This window comes from Sebastes umbrosus, chromosome 12 (genome assembly GCF_015220745.1).
Source record: "Sebastes umbrosus isolate fSebUmb1 chromosome 12, fSebUmb1.pri, whole genome shotgun sequence".
Taxonomy (NCBI): domain Eukaryota; kingdom Metazoa; phylum Chordata; class Actinopteri; order Perciformes; family Sebastidae; genus Sebastes; species Sebastes umbrosus.
In genome coordinates this window covers 5,780,340-5,793,742 of record NC_051280.1, presented here as the reverse complement: position 1 = coordinate 5,793,742, position 13,403 = coordinate 5,780,340, and the positions used below count along the sequence as shown (strand labels likewise).

At 39.2% G+C, this 13,403-nt stretch overlaps 1 protein-coding gene across 3 annotated transcripts in view; it reads left to right on the top strand.

Annotated features, from left to right (window-relative positions):
- The first annotated feature begins 1,063 nt into the window (after nucleotides 1-1,063).
- LOC119498726 (epidermal retinol dehydrogenase 2-like) overlaps nucleotides 1,064-13,403 on the top strand; it is a 37,460-nt gene continuing 25,120 nt past the window's right edge. Inside the window, exons 1-4 of one of the 3 annotated variants that reach the window (XM_037787773.1) lie at nucleotides 1,064-1,209; nucleotides 3,752-4,079; nucleotides 9,623-9,754; nucleotides 9,973-10,072. In XM_037787773.1, coding sequence (XP_037643701.1) covers nucleotides 3,759-4,079; nucleotides 9,623-9,754; nucleotides 9,973-10,072 — 553 coding nt within the window. In that variant the 5' untranslated portion in view covers nucleotides 1,064-1,209; nucleotides 3,752-3,758. Of the gene's footprint in view, nucleotides 1,435-3,751; nucleotides 4,080-9,622; nucleotides 9,755-9,972; nucleotides 10,073-13,403 lie in introns of all 3 variants that reach the window. The other 2 variants (XM_037787774.1, XM_037787772.1) reach the window with 2 other exon arrangements.

Genomic DNA, 13,403 nt, shown 5'->3' with positions numbered 1-13,403 from the left:
AAATGGATGGTTAAATGGATTTAAAGGATTTAAATGTATGTATTAATTTATGTATGTATTAATTTCCCTTTGCATTATTTATTTCCCCATACTTATTTACTTTTTTTTTTAATTAATAAATATATATTATTAAATATATATATATATATATATAGATATATACTTGAGGGGGCTGTCATTCAAAGTGTGTCATGGGAGAACTTTTCGCCTATTGGTTGTCTTGTTGGCTATAATTAGTCAGTTAATAAATTTATATTTCTTATTTTATTTCATTGATCATTTTACTAAAAAGCAATGAAATGTTAAAAGGTTATTCAATCTGATATTTTAGTTATTAGATTAATTATTTCACTGTTACAATGAAAACAATGAATGGATCATTAATAATGTTTACTAATGATTAGCAATGCTATAATTTCTGTTATTTTATCATTAGTTTGTGTAATATGAAACAATTAGTTTTTATATTGTAAGTGTTTATTAACAGTTTATTGTTGCAGACATTCTAACATTTTATATACTATATTAAGTATTTGTTAGTGATTACCAAATGATTTGTAAACCTTTAAGACCTCATTTGTAAAACATATACAAACATAGATAGATGCTTTACAAGGTATTTATTAACCATTTAACAATGTATTATAATCATCAGTTGTAACTTTATAATAACCATCCAAATAATGTTTATAGACAGTTCACAAACCAATTATTAACCATTAACAAAGTGTTACAAATATCTATCTATGTAATGTTTATAGATATTTTACAAACAATTTCTTAAATGTTTACAAATAATTTCGTAATCATTAACAAATACATATAATATAGTATATAAAATTGTATGTGTGCAACAATAAACTGTTACAATAACATAAATTACAGCATTAGTAATAATTATTAATTAATTTAATTCTTTGTTGACAGTAAAATAACTATCAACTAAGTTTAACCAACAATCAATGTACCCGTTATAAAAGTGTTACCAAAAGTGAAACTCCAAGTCCCACAATGCCTTGTGTGTCCCAGGAGACGCGCGGGTCTGTGAGTGGTTGATTGCAGTCACGTGTTTAACATCCGGGTCTTCTCGCTGAGCATCATCCTGCAGCTGGTGTTTGATGAGACTTTGTTTGTCCCGCGGCTATAACAAACGGCCGAGCTTCTCCCGGGAAACCGCACTGAGCTCCGGTCTATCACACTAACACCACGGTACAGTCACCGCCTTTATCTCGCTTCTTTTATCAACTTCGACGCGATAACGCAGGTATTGCTTAGAGCAGAGCCAGTGTGTCGTAACGTTAGCGAATGTGTGGCGAGCAAAGGTCTCGGTTAAAGCCAGCTGATAAACGTTAGTCAGGCTCGCTGCCAGCAGGCTAAGGCTCCTCTACATCTAAACATCCTCCTACTGTAGCTCAGTGGAGCACTGCTGTCCGGGTAAGTTACAAACTCTATTAGTATATAGAGTCTCTCTTATAGTCCTGCCTATCTGTCGCTTATTTACCGCTATCTTGTAAGAAGTCTTTGTTTGTCTTGTTTATCGCTCAGTGATAACTGATTAAGGTATTAACCAGGTTGATCCTGAGAACAAACACACAGTCGTTACATGTTTGTTTACTTAAATGACTGTGTTTCCACGTGTTGTAGCCCATTATTACCACTATTCACAGACACTTTACAGCATGTTGTAGAGAATAACTGTTTGTCCTTCTTCCCACACAGTTCTTGGTTTTTAATATGTAGTAGTAGGCTGTTATCTATATGTAGTTAGTGGCTGAGATGAGGACCGAGTTACAGTTAGTTTTCAGTTAGTTTTCAGTTATCCTTAAAAGTGAATGTATTATATGACTTAGTCTTAAATTGCATGCAATACATTTGTAGAAAACCATGCAGATGGGAGTCAGTATATCTTTTGGTTCATAAACGGATATTAAAAAACAAAAAAATGAATGTGGTTATTTGATTTTAGTTTTAAAAATACAAAAAAATATATCAAAATAAAAAGCTTTTTTTATTCATCAGGATCAAAAGGGGTTAAACTAAACGTAAAAAACGGGTTGATTTTCATTTTCCATTTCTAAAAACCAAAAAATAAAATCACTAGAAGCCAGATATAAAAAAAAACGCCCCGTTTTATTTCATCTTCTGCGACCGGAAGTTGCCATTTACAAAGTAAGAGTGCGTATGAGGACAGTGCTGTTTATGAGAGAGAAAAGAAGCACGTTAGGCCTTGCTGTGTAACTGAAGGTGATGGACATGGGTCGTTGTTTGTCTTGTTTATCACTCAGTGATAACTGGTATTTAACCAGGTTGATCCTGTAGAACAAGCACACGGTACATGTTTGTTTACTTAAATGTGTGTTTCCACGTGTTGTAGCCCATTATTACCACTATTCACAGACACTTTACAGCATGTTGTAGTGGATAACTGTTTGTCCTTCTTCCCACACAGTTCTAGGTTTTTGATATGTAGTTAGTAGACTATTATCCTACATGGTCAGTCTGGCTGAGATGAGGACCGAGTTACAGTTAGTTTTCCTTAAAAGTGAATGTATTATATCACTTAGTCTTAAATTACATGCAAGATATTTTCAGAAAACTATGCAGATGGGGGGCAGTGTATCTTTTGGTCATTCGATTATCTTTTCACAAAAGGATATTAAAAAACAATAAAATGAGTGGTTATTTGATTTTTTGTTTTAAAATACAAAAAAATAATATCAAAATACAAGGCGTTTTTTATTCATCAGGGTCAAAAAGGGATGAACTAAACTTAAAAAAACAGGTTGATTTTCATTTTCTATTTCTAAAAACAAAAAAATCTTCTGCGACCTGAATTTGCCATTTACAAAGTAAGAGCGCGTATGAGGACGGTGCTATATAAAAGAGAAAAGAAGCACGGTGCTGCTGTGTAACTGAAGGTGGTGGACCTGGATCAGTACGTAGTTTTTTTTTTAAAACATTAAGAGAGTGTGTCTCTCAGGGAGAGACACACTCTCACACACTCATTTTCTGTTTTTTAATAATCCGTTTGTGAAAGGAAAATCGAATGACCAAAAGATACACTGACCTAGATGGTTAAATCTGGTTCTGAAATGATAAGCTCATTATTAGATTAGTCAATTAAAGCAGCAGTGGGTAGAAATGGAGCAAACATGATTTTAAAAAGTTATTTGTATAAAAGTAAGTCACTATATCCTGACAGTAGTGCAAGAGACAGGTAGTCTGAAAAAAAACATGTGCCTCTGTGTCCTCTGGTGCTCCTAACGGCATCTGCAAGATTTCACAGACCGGAGGAGAACAACCAGTCAGAGCTGATCTGAGGTCTGCCGTCTCTGAGCAGCTGTCAATCACTCGCGAACTCCGATCAAACGGTCAAACTAGGCAGCGCTGATCAGAATATGAATCAATATTCTGTTAATGTAATGCCTATTTCTCTGCTCAAATTTTTTCAGACACATCTTGTAGTGTACTGTTTAGCTGTAAAATGAGAAAGTTTGAGACCCGGCAGCCATGTTGAGATCAATCCACAGCTGATTTCCCACAGGGCTGCTGTCAAAAGATCTGTTATAAAGTACTTACTTCCTGTTCATAGTAGAATTGCAAAAAGTAACGCTACTGTTCACATTGTGGAGGACACAGCCATCTTGTTTGAATCAACTTCATTATATTGCTTGAGTTCACCCTGATGTCCCATCATGTTTCACTCTAATGTGTTCTCTGTCTTTCCCTTCCTTCCATCCTTCCTTCCTAGATCCACCATGAACTTCTTTATGGAAACCATGCAAGTCCTCCTGTTGTCCATCTGGTACAATGTGGAATCTTTCATCCACCTCTTTGTGCCCAGGAAGAGGAAGAACATATCTGGTGAGGTGGTGCTGATCTCGGGGGCAGGTAGCGGGATCGGTCGCCTCATGGCTCAGGAGTTTGCAGCTCTTGACACCGTGCTGGTGTTGTGGGATATTAACCAGGACGGGATGAAGGAGACGGCTAGATTGGCTAAACAGAGCGGAGCCAGCAGAGTCCACTACTATGTGTGTGACTGCAGCGACAAGAACGAGGTTTACAGAGTGGCTGACCAGGTAAGGTTCCCACTACACTATTTACAACTCTATCTTCTGACCAAGTACTACTAGCTTCTGTACAGGGCTACCTAGCTGGAGAGGTCAGACCATCAGATGGGTTGTAAACCAACAGTTTATATTATACCTCCGCGCCGGCGACAGCCTTTGGTGGTCAAAGGTCAAGGTCACTGTGACTTCACAAAACATGTTTTTGGCAACAAGTCAAGAAGTCATATGATAATTATGACAGTTTTACACAAATGTCTAACAGGATAAAAATTATGAAGTGATAACATTTTAGATAGACATGACTGTAAACTGCAACTTGACTGGTTGGCGGAGGCATACAACCACAAGGTGGTAATTCTAGTTCTGATTATAGCCCGAGCGATATTGATATCATTGATACGGTAATCTTTTAAAAAATCAACAATCGTGATACAGACACCTTAGAGATTTGTTTTGAAGGGTTATAACCAAGATAATTACTCACATCCTAACGTAATCTTATCGTACATATAAAATATACAAGGCAACCAATTGCATTCAAAAGATTTTATTATATATAGGGCTGTCAATCGATTAAAATATTTAATCGCAAATTAATCACACATTTTTTTTACCTGTTCAAAATATACCTTAAAGGGAGATTTATCAGGTATTTAATAATATTATCAACATGGGAGTGGGCAAACAGAGGTCAGCTAATGTGTTAAAATGTCAAAAAATGCAGTGTTTGGAACCATTGGTTGCCCCTCAACACTCGTTCCTTCCACCTTTTCTGATTACAACAGAAGTCTGTGGAAGTGTCGCAACTCTCTTTTTGAACGGGTCTAGTCAGACCTAATGAACAGCAAACTGTGTGTTTATAGCCCCGTTTGCACCGCAAGAATTTCCCCCCGGAACTAAGAACCTTTTGAAGAAACTCGACCGTAGCGACCAGGGTCTAAATTAAGTTTTGGGGACATTTTATGGGTTGGTGGGGGTAATACTTTCTGAAAGCAGTGGAACTTTCAGGGTAGAGTTTGCAGGGATGACTGTAGCAATTGGTGAAACACACAGCACCGCTGCTTTAACTTGTGTACAGCATCATTCATAAACAAGGAAGTACTCTAGTATCGATTTGAGTTCATTTTAGGACGAGGGAAGGGGGGACTTTTTCTTTGTTTGGTTTGATAACATTGGAAGTAAAGTTAGGCTTGCTGTCGGCCTCCCGACTCATTGAGAAAAAAAAGAGAGAGAGAAAACAGAGGGAGATCACAAAGGCGAGTGGTAGCGTTAGAAGAGGGAGATGTTGCGGTGGTGCTGTGGATGAGAAAAAAAGATAAGTTATTGTCTGATTGTTTCACGGCTTTGACGTTCTAAAGCTCAAATAAATAACGCTCAAACACTCAACAGATGATTTACTGTGGAGACAGACGCTCTTAGTTTCATTTTCCTCTGCTCCATTTCATTCATTACAGCCAATGTGCAGCAGTAAATGTTGTCGCAGTGAGATATAACGTTTAAAAGTTTATATTTTTCCAGCGTGTTTTTTAGATGAAACATGCGGACACACTGGACTGCAGGCTGCAGAGTGTGTTTACTGCTGCAACCACCAGCAGCCCTCGTCTCGTGTCATGTTGCTTTGTTCATACGTCAGCGGACTAATTTGCCTAATCTTCACAGGTCTTTAACCGCAGTGGAAACAAAGAAAACAGTGGGCTGAAGAAATCTTTTAGTTCCATGAAAAGTTCCGGGACTAAAAATAACCCAGTTTATGTTTAATAGTATGTAAATCAGGGAGTTTCCAGGAAAAGGCCGTGCATTATCAGCCCTACCTAGCCATGGGAGATTAAAAGGTGTGCCATGGATCTGCTTTCAGGATCATGGATGTGATAACATTCAGTGCTAAAGTCCTACAAATGTTGCAGCTTTATGCTGCATGCTGAAAGTCCACACATGCATAAATACATTTCTGGATTGGAGTCTAGCAGCATGTGCGTGCATGTGTGTGCATGTGTGTGTGTCCTTGAGGCAGGGGAGGGATAACTGTTGTGTAAATAGACACTTTATTGACTAAATGTGGGTGGGGCCAGGTGAATACAGAGAGCAGGATCTGAACTGCCACCACCACTGTGGTTGTTACGTGGCAACATAGGATCCTGTGCTCAGCAGACAGATGCTTTCCAGCCAACATTATCTCTACTAGAGATCAGTGTAAAATACCTCATCAGTGTCAAATAAGGCACCTCGTCTCCTACCTATGTTTATTAGTAACTGACAACTGGCAGTTTTTTTTGCCCTAGGGTCAAGAGAAATGCTAATTTTAAATCAGACTGGAAGTGTGTGACAGAGCCATCAGGAGTCCTCAGTAAAAACCTGTAGTGCAAACTTTACATAACAGAATACACAAACACTAGATCTCTCTTGTCTTTAGAAGAGCAGTGTACAAATCATTCAGGTAGCAGCTTCTCCCATCAGCTCATGTCAGCTGCCACTAATTCATGTTCATTCATTGAATCACTTGATGACCGACCAAACTGTACCTCTTCTGTTTTCTGGTTAAATCCTTACCATTCACCCCTCTTTCTTTTTAGAGGGGTAGATCAATAGTCAGCAGTAGATGTCACATAGAAGTGGTGTACATCATCTGAAAGCTGGGAACCTGAAGATTAATTTGAGATGCAGCTCAGCACTGTGTTTCAACTTGTTCTAGTCATTAATAAGAAATAAACATGGATTAAGCAATTAAAATAAATTGTGAAAGTGTATAAGAGCATAGAACATGATGATGTGAGTTTTTGATGGCAATTCCCCTCCTCTATTATGCCCATAAGTTGTTGCAGCAATTTTTGGGTTGATATCATTTGTTACACGGATTTGGTGCTAAATTTAAAAAAAAAATTACCACTCGAATTGATAAAAATGATGAACAATCACTCCAAAATACCACATTAAGACACCAAGACCTTGAGGAACACCATAGAAAAGGCCATGCTGTGATTTGGGATCAAAAACGTCTTTACATTTGGAGATTTCTGCTAGAATTGCATTTTTTGGCGATTGGATGGCGAGCACTTCTGTTGTGTCAACTGCTCAGAAATCTTCTTATTGTCAATCTAGCTAGGAAAACCATCCATCCTCTGAATGCTCTAGGTCTTTAGTTTGTGGCTGTAAAGTTTCATGAGGCTGTGATGATCCTAGAGGTCACCACAGGTCATTTTTTACAGTGAGGTCAAGTTTCAAAAAATGGTCTCACTGCAATGAAATGGCTCCTATGGGGACTAACATCATCACACAGGAATACAGTTGGACTCATTGGATCCACAAGATTCTCGGCTTTACATTGATACACAATTTATGTAATTCAAGACTGTTTAGGGACCCCAGTATGCAGAAATATTCAAACACAACATTTTAGAATAGGAGAAAATAACACTTTTATACTGCATTCAAAAAAACTGCATGTGATTATCATAAAGTGTGCATGTCTGTAAAGGGGAGACTCGTGGGTACCCATAGAACCCATTTTCATTCACATATCTTGAGGTCAGAGGTCAAGGGACCCCTTTGAATATTGCCATGCCAGTTTTTCCTCGCCAAAATTTTGCGTAACTTCGTAGCGTTATTTAGTGATCTTCCTGACATCTTCACTCTAGCTTGAAAACTCAGCCCGAACAACCTCCGAAAGATAGAATAGCGGCCAGCCTGCTAGCAGGCTGTTGGAGTGTCAAGGGGTTAAAGGAATACTTCACCCACAAAATGACCATTTGTATATCAACTACTCACCCCGTGTTACCTTGAAAAAAACTTTTTCTCTCAGTAAATCCTGGATGAATTGAAGTAAATGGGGGGCCGCGTTTAACAACAGCAAAACTATGTCAAAACATCCGTTTACAAACTCTCACACAACTCATGCAGTATAATCCAAGTCTCATTTATCCAGCCGTATGCTCACTACTTCACAAACACATGCACCTTCTCTAATACCTGACTATTTAAAAGACGAGTAGCGTGCCTGCGTAAGCATGAGACTGTTTATGCGGAAGTGTTCTAAATAGTAAGGTTTTAGCGAAGACGCATGTGTTTAGGAAGTGTATTTCATCTTGGGGGGGATAGCATGACCTTTTGACATTTTATTTGTATAAGATAAAACTTTATTGTCCGTTCACACAGAAATTAGTTTTGCATCACATGCTCCAAACAATCAACAGAATAACAAAAACATAAAACAGCACAAAAAAAACATCAGCCAGGTCACCCTCCAGCAAATCCTACGTATCTACACTCTCTTGTGCCTGACATAATGAGGACTGTCGTGCATGGGGAACCAAAACAGATGGTTCACCTTTGACTCAGGTCACAGTGATTTCCGCATGCCTAGGGTTTCCTCTGCTTTGATCTATCTGCCTGCAGAGGTCACGGACTTTGATCTCTCTTTGTGTTGGTGAAGACCAAAAGGGTTTTCAGGATAGGATATGATATGATATGATATATATATATATATATATATATATATTGCCTTTCAACTTGTAAAGGGGATTGCACTTGGTGAAAGAGCAGCAGACATGTTATTGATTGGTCCAAACAAGATTGAGCAGATCAATCGTAGTCTGCTCAATATCGGAAGGAATTCATAGCTGGTGATGAGACATTTCATGTACAATGTAAACAGCCTAATTCCTGGAATGGTGACTCGATGCAGGGTCTCAACATTCTTCTGCTTGGTAACGTTTCAAGTAAAAATGTGCATACTTAGGAGCTCTGTCTTTTTTACTAGGGCTGTCAATCGATTAAATATTTAATTGCAATTAATCGCATGATTGTCCATAGTTAATCACAAATTAATCACGCATTTTTTATCTGTTCAAAATGTACCTTCAAGGGACATTTGTCAAGTTTTTAATACTCTTATCAACATGGGAGTGGAGAAATATGCTGCTTTTTGCAAATGTGTGTGTGTGTATATGTATTATTGGAAATCAATTAACAACACAAAAAAATGACAAATATTATCCAGAAACCCTCACAGGTACTGCATTTAGCATAAAACAATATGCTCAAATCATAACATGGCAAACTGCAGCCCAACAGGCAACTACAGCTGTCAGTGTGTCAGTGTGCTGACTTGTCTATGACTTGCCCCAAACTGCATGTGATTATCATAAAGTGGGCATGTCTGTAAAGGGGAGACTCGTGGATACCCATAGAACCCATTTTCATTCACATATCTAGAGGTCAGAGGTCAAGGGTCCCCTTTGATAATGGCCATGTCAGTTTCTCCTCGCCAAAATTGAACGCAGGTTTGGAGCGTTATTTAGCCTCCTTCCTGACAAGCTAGTATGACATGGTTGGTACCAATGGATTCATTAGGTTTTTTAATTTCATATGATACCAGTATTTTCACTCTAGCTTTAAAGCTGAGCCCGCCACAACCCAAAGTTGTGCTAATGCGTTAAAGAAATTAGTGGCGTTAAAAGTGCTTTAACGTGTTATTATGGATTTGACTTTGACAGCCCTACTTTTCACAAAATGGGGTTTTATCATACATGACAGACATTTTCCTTTGCTCCATGCAGGTGAAGCGAGAGGTGGGTGACGTCAGCATTCTGGTGAACAATGCCGGGATCGTGACGGGAAAGAAGTTCACGGAAGCGCCTGATTCCCTGATTGAGAAGACGATGGAGGTCAACACCATGGCTCACTTCTGGGTCAGTCAGTCAAAGCTCTCGAAACATTTAACTTCATTTTCCTTTGACCTTTTTTTGTTTGTTTTTGGTACAAAATAATCCAGATAATGAATGCAAACATCTTGCAGTGTGTTTAAAATGGTGTACTTTGATAGTGGTTGTCCTCTGAACTGTACAATGAAACCCTTGTTTAGGTTTCTATATTTAGTTTGTTGTTTTCTGTGTCTCTCTCCGCTCAGACCTACAAAGCCTTCCTTCCTGCCATGATTGCCAACAATCACGGCCATCTTGTCAGCATCGCTAGTACTGCTGGACTCATAGGAGTCAATGGATTGGCAGGTGTGTGTTTTCTCCTCCTAATCATGTCATGCATGTAAGTTATGTCGCAGCATCAAGTTTTTGTACGTAGAAAAATCCAGGTGAAAATTTGTAGTCTTATGGTCAAACTACCGTTTTTAATGTCACCTCCTTCATTCAATGTGACATCATGTTCATGTTAGGCAGTTTGTGTTTGGGTGTCATTTAGTTTAGTTTTGTCCTGACCCATCCGTAAAAAGTTATATATCTGTCCAATTATATAGACACACACACACACACACACACACACACACACACACACACACACACACGTGTATATGTGAGAGGAAGAGAGAGAGCGAGTACTGTAGCCAGATTTACATGATTGAAACCAGCAATCTTCAGCTGAGACGTCCGATTAGCTCGTAGGCTAATGGAAAACATTCCAGCAGCTAACGTTAGCTTGCAAGTAGCCCCGTTTGGGACAGTGGTTAGCTAGCTAGCTGTAGCATATAGCATACTCACTGCAGTTTTTTTCCTTCTCCACTCTATCGTGGTACAAATGGGAGGACACGTCAAAGAGGCACTCTTGTTCACTCAACAACTCCACCAGTTCCTCCATGTTTACTTTCTACCCCGTCTGCTGCTTCCTGTTTGGTGCTGGAGAGAGCGCACCTATTGGTTGTTGACAATGATCGCGTCATTGAACTTATGATAATATTAAAGTTGTTTGATTTTATCGGAACGTCAAGACCAGAAAAAGACTGACTTAAGACAGCTCAAACTGAGTTTTATGACCACCTTACACTAAATGATCGAGATCACGGGAGCCCGCCACAACTCCAGCAAAACTCTCCTGATTTTATTCCGACATTGGAAATATGTCTGCGACAGTGAAATCGTTTGGCGTAAGGCCGGTATCAAGCTTTAGACTTAGGCTAGCTATGTCCCCATTCTTGGCGGCACGGTGGTCGCCTCACGGGTTCTGAGTTCAAACCCATGGGCCCCTCTGTGTGGAGTCTGCATGTTCTCTTTATGACAGCGTGGGTTTTCTCCAGGTCCTGCAGCTTCCTCCCACAGGTGTTGTTGGGTTAATTGTTGACTTCTTAATCTGAGTGTGAATGGCTGTCTGCCTCTATGTGTCAGCCCTGGGATCATTAAGGGTGAAGGCCATGTGCAGCATTCTTTGATCATGTATATGAATTGACATTTCCTCTGCAGTTATCATGACTGTACATATAAATCATTCATATCTCTTCAGAATATTTAGAATGCATTACGGCCAGTTCAACATCCCTGGAGGAATTCAGGGTCCAGTGACTGTTTCAAGGGTCTGTCAGAGTAGCGAATACTGTCCCCTGGTCAGTGAATGTTTATTGTAACTCATTTTGCTGCAGGGTACACAATTCGTAGAAAAGTCCTCATTTGAGATCTTGTAAATCAGTAGAAGTGTTGTCTGACTCAGTGTTGTGAGTGACTCAACCTCTGGGCAGCAGTAAACAAACAGCAGACAGCATCCTCAATGAAATATTCCCACTGACAAGAATGTCAGAGACGGATTCAAGCAAAACACCAAAATAACAAACCTGTTTTTGTCTCTGAATTGGTGACATGAACTACGTCTCTAAAGTCCTGCTGTTACTGTTCAAAACTGTGTTAAAACTTTGAAGAGAGGCTGCCTCTCTTCTCCACAGGTCTTCTATAGGATACCTTAGAGCATTCCAAAGTCTTAGACCGTGGGCCTCCCGACATCCACCCCGACCAACGTGTTTGTGATTAAATTGTTTACAACTAGAGCACAGTGGTGGAGGAAGTACTCACAGCTTGTTCATCACTTTAATGTTGCAGCTGGTAAAGGTAGAGCTAATTTTAACTACCTTATGTACTTAATAAATATATACTACTTAGTAATACACCATAGTTTATTAGTTGATTTATATTTTGTATTAAGAATCTGCAAAGTAGCTAATAACTAATATTGTCAAATAAATGTATTGAAGTAAAAAGTTCAATATTTCCCTCTGAGATGCAGTAGAAGTACCTCAAAATTGGTCCTGAAAAATAACAATAGCTCAAAAAGGAGGGATCTGAGTCATTTCTCTTATCTTTATTAAAGTACTGCACATCCTGAACTCTGCTCCAATCTTACTGTACTACAGATAGATAAGTGTATGTCCCAACTGGGATGCACCGATAGTAGTATCAGGTGTCAGCTGATACTGTGCTCATATACTCATACTCGTAACCTTAAAACTACTCTGGTATGACTGTACGGCAACGTGACGTTAACCTCTCAATCAGTTGATCACAGGGGAAATAATGTCAGTGATTTGGAAAGAAATTTTATGATGAGCAATGAGGACAAAAGTAGAGCAGAGTGCAAACTATGATTCCTTCCTTGTGACTGATTGAGGCAGCTTCTGACCGACAGGGCTCCAGACATTTTTCAATTGGTTGCACTGGTGCACTTAACTTTTTTCATTTAGGTGCACCAGCACATAATTTAGGTCAGGGGCTCTCAAACTTTTTGGGGCCAGGGACCCCTTAAGTGGGAGAAAATTTCCCAAGGACCCCCTCATTATTGTAGCACAGATTAAGCATGATGCTGACTACCATTTGTACTCTTAGATGCCGTTGGAACCATTTTGTGTTCTAAAACTTTCCAATCGATACTTCAGACCCGTTGATAGTGATAAACAGAAACACATTTCAGTTTGAATCATGTTAATACCATTTTTTTGGTCCTGATATTCCGGATGCTTTGTAATCAGATGTTGCTTTAGGTTGGCTGACTTCATGGCTTCGTTCGGTGCAAGTGCTAAATACAAGAAATAACTAAATAAAATAACATGACACCGTGGGTTGGTTTTCCTTCTGTCCTCCCCAATTCTTTGAGTCACCAGCCGTCACTGGTGTGTATAGTAATGTTGCGCTGCATGTGAGTGTGCAGACCCTCGCGGAGATGGACAGATGAGGAACTTGATGTCATGCCGACCCTCGGGGCTATTCACAACAGAGAGAATAATTCTCCATAATCCAAACAGACTGGCCTCATGTTGTGTGTGTCAGTGTGGATGTGAAAAACAGAGCTTTTGTAAAACGATGACGGAGGCTGCTGAGACTCAGTCAGGGAGTAAAGTTCTAAAGTCACCTTTACCTTTCTCTGCAATCACTCTCTAGAATACCACTGATGTCATTAACCTGCATACGTTTATTTTGTCAGAGTTACAAATAGGGATTTGATCAGCCATTTTCCTATTTCTTTTGTTCAATGAAAAGAAGAAGAAGAAAAAAAGTAGAGATAAGTAGCCAGTGGTTGGTTTTCTTCCTGTTTCCCCAAATATTATGAGTCACCAGCCGCCACTGCTTTTCA